Raw genomic sequence first — 20,221 nt, 5'->3', positions numbered from 1 at the left:
CATCTACAAAAGGGTCAAGTCACGAAGGGAGCCTATATTGTCAAGTTTATCTCATTTACAGCACTATTTCATGTTGTTTCTACTATCTTTCTAGAAACTAGTGCTTGCCTCTAATGTTGGATGTAAGTGGTGTTTGTTGCAGGCTTCTTCCTTGTGGATTGGGCAAGCCAAGAGTTGAAACCTGAGCTTGGAGTCCTCCTTTTTGTTGTCTATCTTGTACATATGCTCTTGAGTCTTGTATCTAGGTCCTAGGCTTTCACTGAGTTCATCAGTTTGGAAGGTGCATTGCACCTTGGTCTTGTATCTCCATTTTCAAGAATAAAGTGAGCCTGGATAAGGGGGGGGGGGGGCGTCTTGGCCCCTCAATCATATTGCAATTTCCAATGATGTCACTTTGTGTTTAAGCTATATAAGTCTTAATTCCAGCTTAATTGCAAATTCTTAAGTTCAAGTATATGTGTTTGGCAACTCGCAATCATTTCATTCAAACGCCTCTGCAAAATCCGTTGTCTCAATTGATAGAAAGCACCGAGTAGTTTACATGTCCCAATGACACAAGGACTCTAGTTGGGACTAGCTAGGCCCACTCACAGCTTGTGTTGCTCCTAGCTGATCCTGGGCTGAGGTTATCCATGCCATCTCACCCGGGCACGAGATGGCAGATTGCTCTTGACGTCCTCGAGAGAGACTAGTGGAGTAGATGAGAGGACGACAATGCAGATTGCAAACATGTTTGAGAGACATTAGGGGCTCTTTACATCCTGCAGTCTTAGGATACACTATCTTTAGCAGTGTTTTTATGATTTCTCTTTGCTACATATCATAGAGGTATACGAGACATTTCCCTATATGGGTGTAGTTAAACATGATATATTCTCTCATATGACATTGGTCTTCTATAGACGTTAATAAATCTTTCTTTCTTTCTTTTCTCAAAAGAAAGTTGACCATGAAACCGAAGGCCAAGAGAGTATGAAAGACAATTGGAGTTATCCCCCCTTCTCTAACTAAATATTGATTTTTATCTTAGCTTTTTAATCAAATAAATAGAGCTATGTTGTGCATATGGGGAAAACCTTTTGAGCCCATATAGTGGAAACTTTTTGTTTAATAACTTATACCTCCGTTTTTTCTTCTCACCTATTTGTTTAATTTTGTGGTTGGTAAATAGCTTTTCAAGCCGAAAATCAAGGGAATGGCAACTTAGATGATTGCAATGGCAACAATAGTGAACATTCGACACGATGTCGAATTTCAAATTGACTTAATTTTAGAAATGAAGAAATTGTTTTGACCAAAAAATATTTCAAGGTTTCAGAAGGACCAACAATTAAAAAACGTTTCATTAGAATATGTCATATGTTATGTGAAGCAACAAAAATATGAACTATTTACAAATGAGACTTGTAAATTAATTTGCTAGATCACATGAAACAGATTTTGCTATTACTATATGTTGTCGAAATTTAATCAGTTACTTTGGAAACAATTTTCAAGCCAATGGCATCGTCGGACCAGTGACCCTTTTCCACAATCACTTTTTGAATGGTTACCCTAACAGGTTAAAATAGACACTCTTGTTTCTATGGATAGAGCATGCAAGGTTAGATTTTTAGAAAGTCAACACCTATGACTACCTTCTGGTGGGGAATTAGAAAGTAGAGGAGCTCTCTTGAACGTGTGCATTCTTTGTTTTTAAGGAAGTTTTATGTTAGCATAGACTTCTTTGTAGGTCTGCTTGCATACTTCTTGGAATGATGGTATTTGTTGCAGTGCCACCTTTAACGTTCTTGGCGAGGAGGCTTGTGGAGGGAAATTTACCCTCAAGGCAAATGTTTCCACGAAAGGGGGAACACAGTTAATGGTTCATTTTTCCATATGGCTTTCTGTTGGAGACGATTCTATGTGCTGGGACGGAGAATGAAGTCGTCGTGCCCGAGCTTTCAAATAAGGCTTGCCAAAGTTGTTGGTAAACTTTCTGTCTTGTCAGTTGCAACGGACTTTGGAAGCCATCATCTATAAGAATATATCAAATAAAGAGATGGGCTCCTTCAAGAGCTTCCAGTTCTTCCTTAGAAAGTGTGCCTGTTTATTGAAAGAATCTACTATAGTCCAAAGCATGAGTCTTAGGTATACCGGTAATGAAATCCACAACAATGTTCTCCCTTGGTCTGGGTCTAGAGACCACTCCTTATATGCTTGACTCAAGGTTTGAATAGAGTAGTAGTAAAGTCTACGAGCAAATATCTTCTATGTGGAGGTGTTGAGGTGGAGGATCAAAACAAGCCCAAGGTCTTGTAAAGTTGACTATGACTAAGGCAATGGCAAGTATTTTTTCAAATATCACAAACTCAGATGGAGTAAGAAGGAATGAAGACCACCCATGAAGAAAATGTATGAGATAAGACCAGCACAAGCTGGCAGCAGTTTTGTAAGATTTCAATTTCTTGTTGAAATCTTACATAAAAAACAGAAGCTGTGTTGCACTCAGAGTAATATTCTGGAACAAGATTGTAATGTTCTTGTGGGTCTTATGAACCATGTTTGAGCTCCAAGGACAATAAAGTTGTGATCACCATCATCTCTCTCTCTCTCTCCAAACTACAAGAAGGTAAGGTGGAAGCATTCTCACCAAGGATGCAAAAAGAATTGGAGGCACCTCTGAGGAATACGGGGATCTAGAAAACTGCTGTGAAAAATGCAAGCTTTGAAGTGTGAAATTTGTAGTCCGTTTTGTTCATTTTCAAGATCCCGATTATCATCCACACCTTTGAAGCAAAGGCTCACCAAGGCCCTTGCTGAAAGAGAGAGAGAGAGAGAGAGAGAGAGAGAGAGGCTTTCTGTTCAGGGTGACGTCACTATATTGAGTTTAAGTGTAATACTTTCCATATGTCATTGCAGTCCTTATCAAGTAGAGCTGCTGTTTTTTTTTGTATTGACCAAAAACATCAAGGGCTTATTCAGTCTGTATGGTAAATCCTGCAGCTTGCAGCAAAGAATGAGAAAGACTTACGGGCCCAAATACGGGTATATGTCACTTCACGTGTTCCTACTCGTTTTTGTTTGTAGAGACCGAGGGCCAACGCTTCTCTTGGGATGATTGTTTATTGCTGTATGTGCAGGAGAGAGAGGGAGTAGAAGAAAAGCCAGAAGAAGCTGAAGCTCAAAAGCAGAAAGATGCAGCAGCCAATGTATATGATACCTTTGATATGCGAGTAGATCGTCATTGGTCAGAGAAAAAGGTAGTGTTTTATGTGATTTGCAACATGAGCCGATGGTATTGCATTAAAAAATAACAAGTCAGCAATGCGTATTTTTCAATTCGTGTGGTATGTTGATTTACCCTATTTGTACATGGTCAGAGAATTAGAATAACTTTATGTTTTCTTTAAACCATCTTGTTTTTAAATATGCACGCTTGTTTTGGGGGTTACTTCATTGTTATCGGAACAAGATTCGTCGGCTCTATCAATAGTGTGGTATTTGTGAGAATATGGATGGGCTTCAGTCTAGAAGAAATTACTAAACATATTTTATTGCATGTTTGGTTAGATTGAGGAGATGACAGAAAGAGACTGGCGAATTTTCCGAGAGGATTTTAATATATCCTATAAGGTAATATTATATAGACAAATTGTGGTCTACAATATGGACTTTGTTGGGTTGGATATGGATATTTTAAGAAGGTGTATTTGATTTGGTTGCAACTCTCTTACTAGGGGTCCCGAATTCCACGGCCAATGCGAAACTGGGAGGAGGGAAACCTCAGTGCAGAGTTACTTAAAGCTGTGTATAAAGCTGGTTACAAAAAGCCTTCTCCAATTCAAATGGCAGCCATACCAATCGGTCTTCAACAAAGAGATGTCATTGGGATTGCAGAGACCGGTAAAGATTATTTGCGACTTCATTGTTTAGAAGGATTAAAGATTGTATTGTGACTTTCTGTTTTAGAAACATTACAGATTTATTGGTGACTTTCTGTTTAGAAACACATGCAAAAAATGCAAGGGGTGATCTAATATTGGGGACTCAAACTCTGAACAGATGGCTTGCTAGGATGTTATTTCAAAGCATTGAAATGTGTGTGTGTGTGTGTGTGTGAGAGAGAGAGAGAGAGAGAGAGAGAGAGAGAATTTATTGAAAGTTTTCGAAAGACTGGAGGGTCTTTGAGATTGAAAGAAGCCTGTTACAATGAGCTGAAAGGGTGGAGCCTCTAGTCAGGTATGCATCCATCTTCTTAACCTTGTCAAGGTATCTCAGATATTGGCAGAGTGCTTCTCCCTCTAGTGGGATCACACTTGTTTCAGCTAGGGTATAATGCCTGTGCCTTTACCAGATCTCCTATGATAAAGTGTTTGTGGACTGTCTCTATTCTTTTCCAATATGCTCCGTAGTACCTCCGTCGTCCGTACTACAGCGCATCGTCCGTACCACAGTACAACCCGTTGCCCATCCCTCCGTACCACAGCCCGTCGCCCGTACCTCTGTACCTCTCCCCCCGCATGTACAGCCGTTAGCAGCAGCCCGTACCGTACAGTCCGCCAGCAGCAGCCCGTACCTCTCCGTCTGCACCTCTCCCTCCGTACCCGTTAGAAATAGCCAAAGTAACCCTAACCCCGAGTTGGACTAAACCCCCAACCCAACCCCGGGGTTAGGTTAAGCGAGGGGGTTCAACAGACAGCCAACTATGGACTGGCCTACCCTCTCCTCCAAGTCCCCCTCAACTCCTCCAACATCCTTTAGGACTCGGTACTCTACAGTTGCAGCCATGACACCCTCTCCATATGCACGGAATTACCAACAAGAAGGCTCAAAACGACCCATCTTTGGGCAACAGGATCAGATCTTTTATTTGCAGCAGGCAGTGAGAGAGCTACGATTGGAACTGGCAGAAGTAAAGGCACGACTTCACATTCTGGAAGGGCGTGGTAAGTAGGCAGTAATTGATGAGGCTGTAAAATCTTGTAAGGATTCCCCCCCTACCTCCCAGCTATCTCTATAGTCAAAGATCTTTTTCACACTGAAGTACAAACTGCGAAGAAGGAAGTGGTTGTGGAAGTGGACACCAAAGCAAGTAAGTCTGATATTCAAGCAGAGATTAAAGAACACGAAGCTAGATGTGATCGTGCGTTGAAGATTAGAATAGGGGGACTCCCAGAAGATTGGTACAAAGAGGAGGACACATATAGTGAAATATTGACAAAGATCAAAGCAAGCTTGCCCAACATTGAATGGGTGGATGATGATGAGTGGGATGATGACAACTCCAGGCCAGCTTCTATTTTGCACTATAAAGGCCATGCAATCCTTACACTGAAGTGAAAAGATATGCGGATCAAGCTTCTTCGACAATCTTACAAGTTGAAGGGCACCAAAGTATGGATAGCAGAGGAGCTTACACAAGCTCAACTCAAGATCAAGGCAACTGAATTAGCTAAAGTCAGGGATGCCAGAAAGGATGGAGAATGGGCATTTTACCGTGAAGGCGTAGCACTAATCAGAGAGTTTAAATCAAAACCAAAAGACTCTCAGTCTTAAACTGATGTATGGCTGTTTATTCTTCCAGACTATCATGTAGGTACTCTAAATAATGTGGGTTGCTCTTTGCACTCCTTGGGAGCTGCCATGTGCCCTCCCTAAAGCAGATGTACTAGAGGGTTTCTTGCTGTCCCATAGACCTTTTGGTCTCCAGGGGACGTTAGTAGACTTTATTTTGTTTCTTTTTTCTTTCTGGAAAGCACTGGTGCCCAAGCTGGGCATCAATAGAGAACCACAAGCATAGTATATAAGAATTTTCTCATCTCCCAATTCCACAAGTGTATTTATTTTGGAAGCTGCACAATGCTTTTAAATGTCCCAAAATTCTCCATTCCACACACGCATTCTATTTGCAAGTGTCTGCATTTATTTTGTAAGCTGTACAGTGCTAAACCTCCCAAAATTCTCCATTCCACACATGCATTCCATTTGTAATTGTATGTAAAACCAGCCTTAGGTATTTTTATGAAGTGACTGTTTCCAAATTCTGTCCTGTTTGTTTCGTGATCCAATCACCATGACTTTGGGTTTGGATATGTTGAACTGTGTTTTTTAGTATTGGCAGAAATTACTCAAAGCATAAAAGTGTGCTTGCATATCACTCTTGTCTTTAGCGAAGAAAACCACATCATCGCATATATTAGTAATAGAAATGCATAACCAGCCAGCTGGACTCCTTCTTTGCTGTTTTTTGTCATCCAGTGTTCCAGTTCATTTATGAAGAGATCAAAGAGAGTTGGTGATAAGGGGACATCCTTGCTTGACACCCATATCGTTGCTTATGATGACCTTTTCCTTGGAACCGGATCCATCTACAAGTGGCTGTGCCAACTCAGCTAATACCTTCACGTAAAGTCTGTATGCAACTTCTTTGGATTCCAAAAAGAAAGAAAGAAAGAAATTTTATTAGAGTCTTCGGAAGACCGATGGTTCTATGAGACTGAAAGAAAACCTGATACAAATCACAGTAAGGGTGGAGCTACTGAAATGAGCATCATCACCCATGCTGAATCCTAAGTCTGATCATACATAATCAAATACATCTGGATGTAACAATGAAAAGAAAAGGACTGGTGGAGCGGAGCGGAATCCTCCGTATGTCATGTCCCCCTGGCTGGTGCATAGCTGGTGATGGGACGCTGGTGCCCGTCAAGGGGTGCCGTGCGTCTCGGTCTCTTGCACGAGGCTCGATGCAAGACCAAAGCCACCGTGACTCCCGTGGGACATATCCCGGGTCTAAACAATGACGGTTTTCTAGTCTCTCCCCATAGTTTTTTGTGTGGTACTGTCTCAAATGCTTTCTTTTTTTTTTTCCAAAAAAGAAACTTCTATTAAGTATTAAAGAAAACCGTTAGAGCAAGCTCCATACGGGAATACGGGATACACCATGCAATGCATGAAAAGCTCAAGAGCCAAAAAGAAAGGATTGGGGCTGATAGTGCCATCTCAATCCGGTAGCACCCTCGGAGAAAAAGGGAGAACTCCTCCAAACTCGAAGAAATACAGTCCTCCTAGAAGAGGCTGCCCGTGAACAGCCCTACATGTTAGCCCATATGGCTATCAAAGTGTGAACCGTGTCACTCCAAATACCCGTGAACACCTGTGATGGGTGTATCTAGGTGCCATCCAAGGCCTCTGTGCATCTGGCTCTCCAAATGTGCCAAGAGGAAATGCTAGCCAAAATCTCCCAAGAGGTGTCCACTGAAACATGTGAAGCTCTGAAAGGAGTATGTGGTACCTCTTGAAGAGAGCAGGGCTCTATCACTTATCGGCGGATCGAGAGTGCCCAAGAAGAAGGCTCACCCTCATAAAACACCTGGGGCCCAGTAAGGGATAACCATGCGACCAAGCCCCAAGTCATGAAGAAAGGGGAAGTATAAAAAATGCTGAGTATCCGAGCAACTCCTTTCCAAATAATCCTCGCTTGATTGCAGTCCCAAAGGCAATGTCGCACTGACTCCTCTGCAAAATGACAACGAGGGGAAGTGGGATCAGCCCCAAATCGTGATCTCCACAGGTTCACTGCAATCCCTCCATGAATAGAAAGCCAAAAGAAAAGAGTAATCTTTGTATTTCTGAGGGATTTCCAGAGCCTCCTCTAGAAATTCCTACGCAAATCTGCGGTGATGAAGAAGCTATCCCAATGGGGGGCTCTGGAGGGAACCCAACCTCTACTGCTCAGCTGAAATCTCCTGGCATTACCAACCGTGAAACAAAAGAAGGAAATCCCCCTCTCTCGGTGACCATGATCTATCCACTCCCACTCTCCTGGGTCCAAGTACCACTGCAAACCCTCTCCATGGTCCACAAAACCAGCAATCCTGACAGGCTGAAAGGCAACCTCTAGAAAAATATCATCCGTGGATCTAGAGAGTCCTTTATTGCTTTCTTGAAGTCTACAAAGCAGCAATAAATGGCCCCTTTCCTATTCTTTTCTCTCTCAGTTGCTTCTTTTATGGAGACTAGATGGTCCACCGTCGAGTGTTTGAGACGAAACCCTGCTTGTGATGGTGCTCTTACCCCTTGTGTGCCTCCGCCCATCTACTGATTTTTTGTTCAAGAATGGTTCCACACAGCTTGGCCATTAGGCTGCTCACCATGATGGTCTTGTAATTTTTGCCATTTTACTGTCCCCTCCCATGTAGATCAGTACAATCCTGCTTGGTTGCCATTCTTGGGGGAAACCCTCCTCTAAGGCCTTGTTCATAGATCAAGGTAAGCATCCTCTTTGTCTTTCCTCCGCCCAATTTTATCATTTCAGCCACCAAACCTTGGGTATTTGGGGCCTTCCCATTTGCTAGCTTTTTCAGCACATCCTCTTTCATCATGATATTGTGTATTGCTTTGATAGAGAAGTCATGAGTGATCTTTTCCTCTCTTTGCCTCTCATTGAATTCTTTAACAAGTTGTATCATGTCTCCCCATGATGCCTTCCTCTCCTGTTGCTTGCTGCCATGTAATTTCCAAAAGAACTTTCTGGGGTTCTATGTAAGGTCTTCGAAATTTTCAAAGCTGCTTGCTCTTGAGAGAGTCTCTTTTCTTGTTTCTACCATCTGCTTGTAGACTTTAGCTTTGCCTTCCTTCTCCCTTGTGTGGCTGCCTTCCATGCTTTGTTTGTTGTTCTGCATTCCTGGTCGTAGTTCGAAGGCAGGACTTTGCTCCTTCCCTTGCTCTTTACGGGCAGAATTTCTGTCAATTATTTATGTCTTGACATGTGTAAGGCATATGACATTGTGCTATTTCTGTCTCCAATTTCTGTTCATAAATGTGCGCCTTTTTATAGTCCATCCTCAGCCTGGTTTGAAGTAATTTCCTGTTTTCCTGCATCGTACTTTGTCCCCCTGAATCCTAGTGACTTTGCTCTGTGGTCAGATATCAAGGTCTCCTCATCAATCTTGAGATATTCCAAAGCATATCCCGCATCTGGACTTATTATCACATAATCAATCATGCTTGATCCTTGTGGGTATTGCAAGTATAAGCCCCCGTATCTTTGAAGAGTGATCTGCCATTTCATATTTGCAGCCCAAAACACCCACATATAGAAACTGCCTCCACATTTGGGTGACCTCTCCTGTGTCTCTTGATCCCCTTTTCCACTCTTTCCTTTCCTCATTGTCTTCATCCAACTCCTCCATCCATATGGTGTCTCTCCCCTCTGCTGTGATTATACCTTGCCTCGAACTCGTTCTGGCATTGACGTCACCTGCTAAAGTAATTGTGTGATCTTTGGAAAACTTGGCTGTATCACCTCCCAAATGCATTAGCGGATCGTGCCATCATATGTGACTGTTGTGATTGTTACATATGGGTGATTGCAGGGGTGCAAATTGCATGCCACCAATCTAACGTTTTTGTTCTTTGCCGCTATTTCTACCCACATATACTGCTTGTGTGGGTCCTCCTTGATGACCTTGGCTGACTTCTCCCATCTCTTTCTGATGTAACATGCAAATCCCGCCAAATCCTCTTCCTCCTACATATTTTTAGGTCTTCCATATTGATGTCTCTAGAAATCCCTGCAGTTCTGGAGCTTTGTTACCTTCATGTTCCCATGTCTCTCGGATTATAAGTATATTAGTTTCTGTTATTTCCTCTTCCAGTGTGGTGGCCTTGTCTAAAGTCCATCCTCTCATATTCCATACTCTGATCCTAAGGGTCTCGAGTTCCTATTTGTGTTTCTCCCCGCCTTTATTCTTCCCTTATGATCATGCTTTTGCATTTCATATAAGCATTATTTTCCTCTTTCTTTGCAGTTCTGATTTTTCGAGCTCTTTGATTTTCTGAATGTATTAACTTCGTGTGAGATCCTTATTTCAAATGGAATGTCCCTTGAAATGATGCCTATGACTTAACACTTTAGTTCAAGACTGCATGTCTTGGAATTTCACAACTATTTGCTTGGGGTTTTCTCCTTTTTCCCCTACTGTGAAGGATTCCTGGCACCTTGTTGCTGAGATATGCATAATTTTTTGAAAGACATGGGTGAGGACTTGTTCCATGCCCTCATCCTCGAGTGGGATAGAGAGATGGGAAGGAGCAATGAGCTCGAGTAGCATAGGAAGGATCAAACCATAAGTTGCTTGTGAATGAGCAAGAGTGATGGTTATAACGCCTCTCCCAGATCCTTCCTTTTTAATGCTCTATTGCTAAGTTGCCTCTAATTCTAACCACACTAAACTTAGTTATTTCCCCCCCTTGATTACAATCAGTGATATCTAGGTTTTATTCAATGTTGCTTGGCCTAAGATGCTTGTGGGCTTTGAGGTAAAGGTTTTACTTTCCTCCACGCTTGTGCTAGAGTGGATCATAGGCTTCAAAGCTGGGGAGCTTTTTCATTTGTCATGTGTATTGCTATATAGGGGAACATGCCCATTGTGCGCTTTTTGATTGTGAGCGACTTTATATTACTATATTCTCTCCCTCACTTTTTTTGTACAAATTCGATTCTCGCTCTCACTCTTATGTTTCCTTCTTGTCACTTCTCTTTTCCCTTACCTCACCTTCAGCATTTCATATTGTAGGGTGTTAGAAACATATCCATTTATGCCTCAATCTAGTGCAATATTGACATTTCATACTTTAGGGGTTCTAGAAATATATCCATCTATCATAGTCTCTTGTCATCTAGGTAATCTCTTATTGCTTACAATGGAGAAATGGCTTCAAATGTGGTCCTGTTCAGGTAATGTGAACAGCCATCCTCTCTAGGGGAGCTCTGTGTATTTCATTTGTAGGCTCCCTTGGTAAGGAGGAGATAATCAAGAGTCTTCGCCTTGACTTGGTTATATATATCTAGAAGGGTAGACGCTTCCAAATATATTTCTTCGAACCTTGGCTTCACAATGAAGCAAAGGTTGTATTCTCCCAAGTATGGATGAAAGACACTTTGTGGATGATAGGAGTAGTTTACTTTTGTTGTTCAATCGTGATCGGTTGAAGTGCTATACATGGTTTCTTTTTCTTCCTTTTTTTTTCCAAAGAAAGGAAACTTCTATTAATGCTTGAAAGACTTCATACAAAACAGCAGCCCCGAAGGTGCTGAGTATGGAAAAAACCGAGAAAAGGCTGAAAGAAAAACCAGCCTGTTCCAGAGAAACCCAGCTCACTGCCTAGGGGATCTCTGGTATAGTGGCTAACAACCAGGTGGGGGGACTATATAACCAACGAATCCCTCGTGGAGTGAAAATGTAGAAAACTCCTGTAGGCCAAGCCTTGCAAAAACGAGCACGCCTCTCGATAGTCGCTCTAGAGCCTGGAGTCCCACGCTCCCAGGTGGAGCGTAAAGTGTAGATGATATCTAGCCAAATGGCAACCAGGGTAGCCGAGGGTGAAACCGGATGCTCACCCATCATGAGACTGCAACGAGCCTCCCAAATGTTCCACGCAGTGATACAGGCTACCACCTCCCAAACACTGTCCTCAGGAGAAGGGGGAGCTGGGCTATCCAGGGGGACCGCCTCATGGAGTGCCATCCTCCTAATGCTCTAATCCTATATCCGGTAGGTTGGGGAGATCTCATCAATCTGGAACGCGTGTCCTCCCTCAGTCAACCAGGCCACCATCCCCCAGGTGTAGTCCCTCTGAAGACTCTGCATACGGGTCATGATCATGAGGGCTCCCATCCAAATCCTTGCTGCTCTATGACAGCTCCAAAGGCAGTGCGGGATCGTCTCCAGGAAACCAATAGAGCAACAATGGCACTATCCCTCCACTGGCATCTGCTCCAACCACGGTTCGATGGGCAAGCCTCCGTAGGCGGCCAGCCAGAAGAAGTAGGATATCTTCCTCGGCTGCAAACTGGACCATAACCGCGTCCAAAACCTAGAATGAACATCCTGGGGCACTCTCTGGGTCACCCAATGCCGCTCCCTCGAAGGGGTCCACCTTGAAGAGTCCATCTGAAGCCTCCTGCCAATACGTGTGGTGTAGGAAAAGAAAGGCACCTCGTCCATCTGCTCGGCAAGGCCGCCCTTGGAGGGCCAGAACCACTCTCCAGCATCCCACTGGACCTCCCTCAAGGGTCTACCCTCCCACAGCTAGAGACGCCATCTAGGGACATCCTGCTCTGAGATACTGGGAGGGTCAATGTGCCACTCCTTCCCCAAACGTCCCACCACTGTGATCATCTGCCAGTGAATCCCATCAAGACTCCCATCCATCTCAGGGTTTCTCTCAGTGAGCGGATGAAGTAGGCCTCTAGGTCCTACACGGAAGAAGCCGGGGTGCGTACTGCCTCACGGCATCATCATCGTCAAGGGGACACTAGTCCGAGAAAACTGCCCCAACCAAATGCTATCTCTCCAAATGCGAAGTCCCTCCCACCAGGACTCAGGGATGGCTAGATCAATCTCTCTCATCCACTGCCCTGTCCCTCGCAAATGCGCTACGGTGCCAAGCCTCGCCTTTGCCTCCATGGGTAATCTACTTCATTTGCCAAAAGACCCGGCCAGACCATTGTCCCACTGTGCCCAACCAATGTGAGTCTGCTGCCCAAGCATATGTCCCTCCTGATCTCGGATCTCTAGGTGCCACATAAGGGGCTGCCGCTCAAACTCCTCTCTGGATCTGGGCGGACTAGAATGAGACCCCTTGCTAGTCTCTGCCAGACCCGTGAAGGCTCCTCATCAAGGGGGAGCCCTTTTCTGTAAAGGGGGCCTCTGAGAAGATCTACCTGTGTGAAGGCTGCCACTGTCCTCCGGTGCATGGGGTGTTCCTGAGAAGTCCTCACTATAAGAGGAGCTTCCAAGGCTCTGCACCTGGGGTGAGGCCGCAAACAACCAACTTCCCCAGAAGGGCTCTGCTCTGCATCTCCGGATCGATGATACCCAAGCCTCCCAATGCGGCATGATCACCGTCTACCAAGCGCGTACCACTATCTGCATTGCTTTGAGGAGATTCTCCTGATCTCAATCTGCCTGTCCATGGCGAAGTATGTGAATCACTGCTAGAGGACACTGCAGGTCCACTAATATTTTGTGATTGCTGCTGTGAATTTTGTGCAGCATTACCATTTTGTGCATCTACATCATCAATCACATTTACTGGTTTATACCAGCTGCTCATCTCATAAAAAATAATATCTTTGCTCACTGTAAACTTACGAGTAGAAGGGTTATAGCATCTATACCCTTTCTGCTGCAGAGAATAACCAATAAAGATGCACTTCTCAGCTTTTGGATTCAACTTGGACCTCAACTCATCTGGCACATGAACATAGTCAATGCAACAAAAAATTTTCAAATGAGAAATACTTGGTTTCCTACCAGTATACATCTCCTGTGGCGTCATGCCATGTATTGCTGCAGTGGGAGTTGTGTTCATTATGTAAACTGCTGTAGCAACTGCTTTAGCCCAATAATAATCTGGTAGGTCTTTTTCATTTAGCATGGCCCGAGATACTTCTCCAATATGCCTATTTTTCCTTTCTGCAAGTCCATTTTGTGTTGGGTATGACTGCATGAATATTGCTGCTTTATGCCATGCTCCTGCAGGAACCTTGCGAACTCATTTGAGAGGTACTCTCCTCCTCCATCTGACCTTAGGCATTTTATTTGCAGTCCTGTTTCTTTTTCAACCATAGCTTTAAAAGCTTTGAAATGCCCAAATACTTCACTTTTCTTTTTCATAAAATGCACCCAAACTTTTCTGCTGTAGTCATCAATAAAAGTGACAAAATAATGACAGCCTCCAATAGATGCAGCTTTAGTAGTCCACACATCAGAGTGGATTAATTCCAATGGCTTCTTACTCTCTTGAACATGCCTAGGAAATGGTTTTCTTGCTTGTTTTCCAAATTGACAGGCTTCACATACCTTATGCATTTTTGCAACCTTGAATTTAGGCAATCCTGCAACAATATTTTGGGCATGCATTGATTTAAGTCGTTGTACATTAACATGACCAATGCGTTTATGCCAGATATCAGTATATGCAACTACACCGGTCCCATGTGCAAACATTGTTGGGGGTAAAGGCACATTGCCTACCCTTAATTAAAGAATTAAAGATAGGACACCTATGACTGTCTTAAGACAGTCATAGGGTAAACCTAATCCTAATAAAAACATAAGTGAGTTTGTGGTGTGGCTCACTATCACTTCACACCCGCACTAGTGTGTCTCTCACTCTCACTCTCTTGCTCCCTTCCTCTACTCTTCCCCCTCTCAACTGGTATCAGAGCCTCCTCTCCCAAGCCCCCTCTTCCTTGCCTATCCCTTTCCGTACGGACGTACGGCCAGATCCGTACGGCCGTACGTCGTCCGTACGACTGTACGGACTGACTGTGACAACGCAGGTGGCGACGAACAGTGCGCAGGCAGCGACGGACGGCGACAGCGCGAGCGCGGGTCAGATCGACGTCACGGGCGGCGGTGGTCGCTGGTCGCGGGTATCCGTACACAGGTCGCTGGTCGCGGGTATCCGTACACAGGAGCTGGTCGCTGGTCAAGGGTATCCGTGCACAGGAGCTGCTAGCTGCAGCTCGAGGCACCGCATCCAGCAAGCAGCCAGCAGCTGCATAGCAGCTGCTACTAGCTGCTAGGCCTTTCGAGGCATTGTGAGGGCGCAGGGCAGCTATTCGACGTCATCTGTACGGACTGTCCGTACAGTCGTACGGACAGCCGTACAACGGTACGGACGACAGTCCTTCACAGCAGGGTACGGACGACAGTCCATCTGCAGGTACACTGGGTTGGCGTCGAAACAGCAGGGTACAGAAACAGCAGGACTTGGTTGTTTTACTGCAAAGTCTCAACTCGTTTTTTTTTTGGGGGGAAGCGTGCTGCTGCGAGGACAGAAGTACAGCAGGAGCTTCTATGCATTTACTGAGTGCAATTCTCAGTTTTGGGTGATCTTATCAAAGGGCTTTTGCCTGGATGTGTTTGCAGTATATGCCTTGAGGCAGTGTGTAGCCAGGGAGCACACATTTGCTTTATTTCCGCAGTGCATTTGGTGACATTTGTTGCAGGTCACATTCTTTGTACGCACCTTGAAAATCTCAGTTGAGCCACGCTTGGTCAGGGCGCATCGAGTTTACTCGGTCCCTAACTGCCCATCATTGACAGTGCTCAAAAGATTTTCTTCTTGGTGTCTGTACGTTGTGATTTGTGTTGTTACTGAGTACACAGGGGCAGTCTATGCATTGCACATTGTCAGGTACCAGTGTCAGAGAGATTCCATATTGCATGCTACCTCAGTGTTGAGGTGTACTCCACTTGATTCAGGTGTCAGATCAAGGGGCTTTTGCCCAGACTTTGTTTGATAGCACTTGGGTTACCGACAGAGATCTTCAGATGCATTTTCTCCCCTTGGTCTAAGGGTGATTGCTTGGGATTTATCCCATTTACTGTTGCAGGTTTTGTGACAGGCTGAAGGGTCATTTACTGTTTTTGGGGTGTTTGTCAAGTGGTTTCTGCAATTTAACTCAGTGCCATACCTCATCTGAGGTGGGAGAAGTGATCAGTACAGTCAGTACAGCAGTGTTTACAGCAGTGTTGGTGGTTTTGTCAGATGATTGTGTACTGTTAAGCACTTGTTGAGCAGCAATAGCAGTCTGAAATCACTGTTTTTATGCCTTTTTGAGCTCAGAACAGTTTGTCAGAAGGTACAGTATTTGCAGGGACATTTACTGTTTTGCTGCAGATTTTACTGACAGTAAAAACAGCACCATTGAGAGTGCTTCTGGCTCTTGAATAGAGCAGGCTTTTCTGAGAAATCAGAACTTTTATTCAGTCTTTTTACTTCCAGGGAGTCAGGTACTTTCCTCATCTGATATGGCATCAGGAGGAGGTGATTCTTCAATTTTGAACATAAAGAAACTGGAAGGAGCACATAACTATGCATTATGGGCAGAACAGTGCTTGAATGTACTTCTGTTAAAGAAGATTGCTAAGCCCATAAGGGTAAAGGGTGTCAAGCCATCTGATATGGCAGCTGATGACTGGGAAGAGCTTGATTTGTCCGCGAGGGCAGCTATCATGCTCACTATTTCAGACACTCTTGTGTTCAATGTACAGGCTGAAAAGACCTCTTATGGTCTATGGCAAAGACTAGAAGAATTATATGCCCAAAAGAGCTCAGCCAGTAAGGTTTATTGGCTGAAGAAGCTGGTTGATCTTCGCATGAAGGAAGGTACAGCTATGACCTCACACTTGAGTGAGTTCAATGCTATCTTTACACAGCTGATTGCACAGGGGTTGAACCTTGATGAGGAGTTCAAGGCTACTTTCTTGCTGTGTACCCTCCCTGAGAGTTGGGACACTTTCAAGACCACCCTGTCAAACTCAAATGCCACTCTTATTTATGCTGATGTAGAGAGCTCTCTCCTTATGGAGGAGATGAGCAGGAAGAATAATGCGGGCAGCAAGTCTTCAAGTGCTTTGCAGGTACAGGACAGAGGCAGGACTTAGCAGAAGGGGAGATCTGCTAGTAAGTCCAAATCCCGTAGTCAGTCCCGTGGCAAAAAGGACATTGAATGCTTTTATTGTGGCAAGAAGGGACATGTGAAGTCGAAGTGCTTCAAGTTCATACGGGATCAGAAAGCCAAGAAGGCTGAAACAAAGGATGCAGGAAATGCAAGCAAAGGCAAAGGCAAGGCCAAGGCAGATGACTTGGATGCAGTGAATGTTGCAGCAGAGGACAGTGACAGTGACATACATGATGTTTTATGCTCTTCTGCTGTAATAGCACATGCTTTGGTTATTGATGGCCATGACATGCACACCTGGCTCTTGGATTCAGGTGCCTCTTTTCATGTTACTCCTCATAGGGAGTGGTTTACTTCCTACACAGGTACTCATGGAGTTGTTCATCTTGGGAACAACTATGCATGTCAGATTGCAGGGATTGGCAGTATACAGATAGTATTTCCTGATGGACAGTCATTTATGCTTGATGGTGTTCGCCATGTGCCGCAAATCAAGAAAAATCTGATTAGCACTGGCTTATTAGATGACAGTGGTTACCACACCACATTTGGGGATTCCAAATGGGTGATTACTGATGGCCAGACTGTAGTGGCTGAGGGTTTTAAGAGTGATACCTTGTACCCTCTTTATGTTTCCAGTGTGGGTAATCATGTTGTTGCCATAACCGAGCTGCCAAAGGTTTCATTGTGGCATAGCCGGTTGGGACACATGTCTGTTAAAGGAATGCAAGAACTGTCACGTTTGGGTTATCTGCCGCCTCTCTCTTTTTCAGATTTGCCTACTTGTGATCATTGTATTTTTGGCAAGCATTCTGTGACTCCTCATAAGAGGAGATCTCCCCAGAATAGAGCACCACTTGATCTAGTGCACACTGATTTGTGTGAGATGCCACAGTTATCACTAGGGGGTGCAAAATATTTTATTACTTTCATTGATGATGCCACACGTAAGGTGTGGGTCTATTTCTTGAAGCATAAGGGAGATGCCCTAGATGCTTTCAAGAGGTTTGTCGCTCAGGTTGAGAATCGGACAGGTCGTAGGCTGAAATGCCTCAGATCCGATAATGGGGGTGAGTATGTGTCACATGCTTTTGTGCAGTTTTGCGAAGCTAAGGGCATCAAACAGGAACTCACAGCCCCTCATAATGCATCTCAAAATGGTGCAAGTGAGCGGATGAATCGAACTATTCAGGAGAAGGTTCGATGTATGTTGTCTTATGCTGCATTGCCCCATGGCTTTTGGGCAGAAGCCGTGCAAACAGCAGTTCACATTATTAACAGGTCGCCAAACAAGGCTTTGGAGTTGAAAGTGCCAGAGGAGGTGTGGTCTGGCAAGCCTCCCTCATATAAGCACTTACGTGTATTTGGCTGCGAGTCCTTTGCTCATGTACGCAAAGAACTGCGCACCAAACTGGATCCAAAGTCTATCAGATGCATCTTTATGGGTTATGGTGACGAAGGTGAAATGGGGTACAGGTTATGGGATCCCGTTAAACGGAAGATTATACGCAGCAATGATGTCATCTTTAAAGAAGATAGTGTACACAAGGAACCCGTGCAACGTGTGGAATACAGGAGGGTTATTTATGATGATGTTGGACAGCAAAGAATGCCCATTTATATGCAGCAGCAGCCTGCTGCAGATCACCCTGTTCAAGAGGGTATACAGGCTGAAAATCAGCCAGATAATTTTGCCAATGATGCACCACTGGATATGCCAGCAGATGGAGCTGTAGCACAGCCAGATATGGTGGTACAGCCACCCGTCATGCATGAAGAACAGGCTGGACAGCAGCCTAATCCGGAACATTTTGTTAGGAGGAGCACCCGTGTACAACGGCCTCCTGCCAGGTTTATTCCAGGAGCCAATACTGTGGCTGATTTTATCATGCTGACAGATTGTGGTGAGCCTTCCAGCTTCAAGGAAGCTATGGGAAGAACAGAGAAAATGAAGTGGGAGAAAGCCATGCAGTCAGAAATGGACTCCCTACTTCAGAATGATACATGGGACTTTGTGCAGTTACCTGCAGGCAGAAAGGTTTTGCCATGCAAGTGGGTTTACAAAGTCAAAGTGGATTCAAATGCTTTACCTCGGTATAAGGCCAGATTGGTTGCCAAGGGATTTAAGCAGGAAAAGGGCATTGACTTTGATGAGATTTTTTCCCCTGTAGTCAAGATGACTACTTTGAGAGCAGTGTTAGCTCTTGTTGCTCATGATGACATGGATTTATGTCAGATGGATGTGAAGACAGCTTTTCTTCACGGAGATCTTCATGATGAGATCTATATGAGTCAGCCAGAGGGATATGCTGTTAAAGGGAAAGAACAGCTTGTGTGTAAGCTCAAGAGGAGCTTGTATGGACTCAAGCAGGCGCCAAGGGAATGGTACAAAAAGTTTGATGCCTTCATGCAGTCCCAAGGGTATCATCGGTGTGAGACCGATCATTGCTTATACACCAAACGGGCAAAGGATGGCAGTTTGATGCTACTCATTCTATATGTGGATGACATGCTTATTGCCAGTAAATCTCAGCATGAGATTAGTGCTTTGAAGAAACAACTGCATAAGTCTTTTGACATGAAAGACTTGGGTGATGCAAATCATATTCACTCATTCTATATGTGGATGACATGCTTATTGCCAGTAAATCTCAGCATGAGATTAGTGCTTTGAAGAAACAACTGCATAAGTCTTTTGACATGAAAGACTTGGGTGATGCAAATCATATTCTTGGCATGCGTATTACTCGTGACAGGTCCAAGGGACTTTTGTTTCTGTCACAGAAAGAGTATATTGACAAAGTACTGCAGAGGTTTAAAATGGAGGGGGGGAAGTCCATTAGTACCCCGTTGCCTCCACATTTAAAACTCAGCAGTAAGGACAGCCCCAGATCAGATGATGATAACGCTGAAATGGCCAAGGTTCCGTATGCATCTGCAGTTGGATCTTTGATGTATGCCATGGTTGCCACTCGTCCGGATATTGCTTTTGCGGTGGGAGTCATCAGCAGGTATATGGCAAATCCAGGCAAGCGGCATTGGGAAGCAGTGAAAGGTGTCTTGAGGTATCTCAAAGGTACCAAAGCCTTGTGCATATGCTATGGTAGGCAGGATGCATTGGTGCATGGTTTTACAGATTCAGACTATGCAGGGAATGCAGATAACCGGAAGTCTACTACCGGTTATATTTTCACATTTGCAGGAGGTGCTATATCATGGGTGTCTCGGTTGCAGAAATGCGTTGCACTGTCAACCACAGAAGCTGAATATGTTGCAGCCACTGAGGCTTGCAAGGAAGCAATATGGCTTACTCGGCTGGTGGGAGATTTGGGCATTACAGGAGATATGCCAGTTTTGCATTGTGATAGTCAGAGTGCTATCATGTTGGCAAAGAATCCGGTCTTTCATCAGAAGACCAAGCACATAGAAGTGAAATATCATTTCATCAGGGAGGTACTGGAAGACAAGCGACTTGAGCTTGTGAAAGTACATACTGATGATAATCCTGCAGATTTGCTCACTAAGAGCTTGCCTACAGAGCGGTTTGCACATTGCCGCCACATCATGGGATTAGGATGAGACCATTCTTACTTTATGGTCTTGTATACAGTAACTGTATATTGCTGTAATTTTTTATTCTTTTCTCCCCTTTAGGCACATTGGCCTTTAGGTGGGAGGTTGTTGGGGGTAAAGGCACATTGCCTACCCTTAATTAAAGAATTAAAGATAGGACACCTATGACTGTCTTAAGACAGT

The 20,221-nt window shown here is 44.3% G+C and overlaps 1 protein-coding gene across 2 annotated transcripts in view; it reads left to right on the top strand.

Annotated features, from left to right (window-relative positions):
- The window catches only part of LOC147882532 (P-loop containing nucleoside triphosphate hydrolases superfamily protein), a 125,382-nt gene that overhangs the window by 35,932 nt on the left and 69,229 nt on the right, over window positions 1-20,221 (top strand). Inside the window, exons 8-11 of one of the 2 annotated variants that reach the window (XM_087400408.1) lie at window positions 2,986-3,027; window positions 3,123-3,242; window positions 3,553-3,615; window positions 3,720-3,885. In XM_087400408.1, coding sequence (XP_087256534.1) covers window positions 2,986-3,027; window positions 3,123-3,242; window positions 3,553-3,615; window positions 3,720-3,885 — 391 coding nt within the window. The remainder of the gene's footprint in view (window positions 1-2,985; window positions 3,028-3,122; window positions 3,243-3,552; window positions 3,616-3,719; window positions 3,886-20,221) is intronic. The other variant, XM_087400409.1, reaches the window with a different exon arrangement.

Source organism: Dipteris shenzhenensis, chromosome 29 (genome assembly GCF_047967505.1).
Source record: "Dipteris shenzhenensis isolate YYH24624 ecotype China chromosome 29, Dip_SZ_1.0, whole genome shotgun sequence".
NCBI lineage: Eukaryota > Viridiplantae > Streptophyta > Polypodiopsida > Gleicheniales > Dipteridaceae > Dipteris > Dipteris shenzhenensis.
Note: the sequence above shows the minus strand (reverse complement) of the source record. Positions and strands in the feature narration are given on the sequence as shown.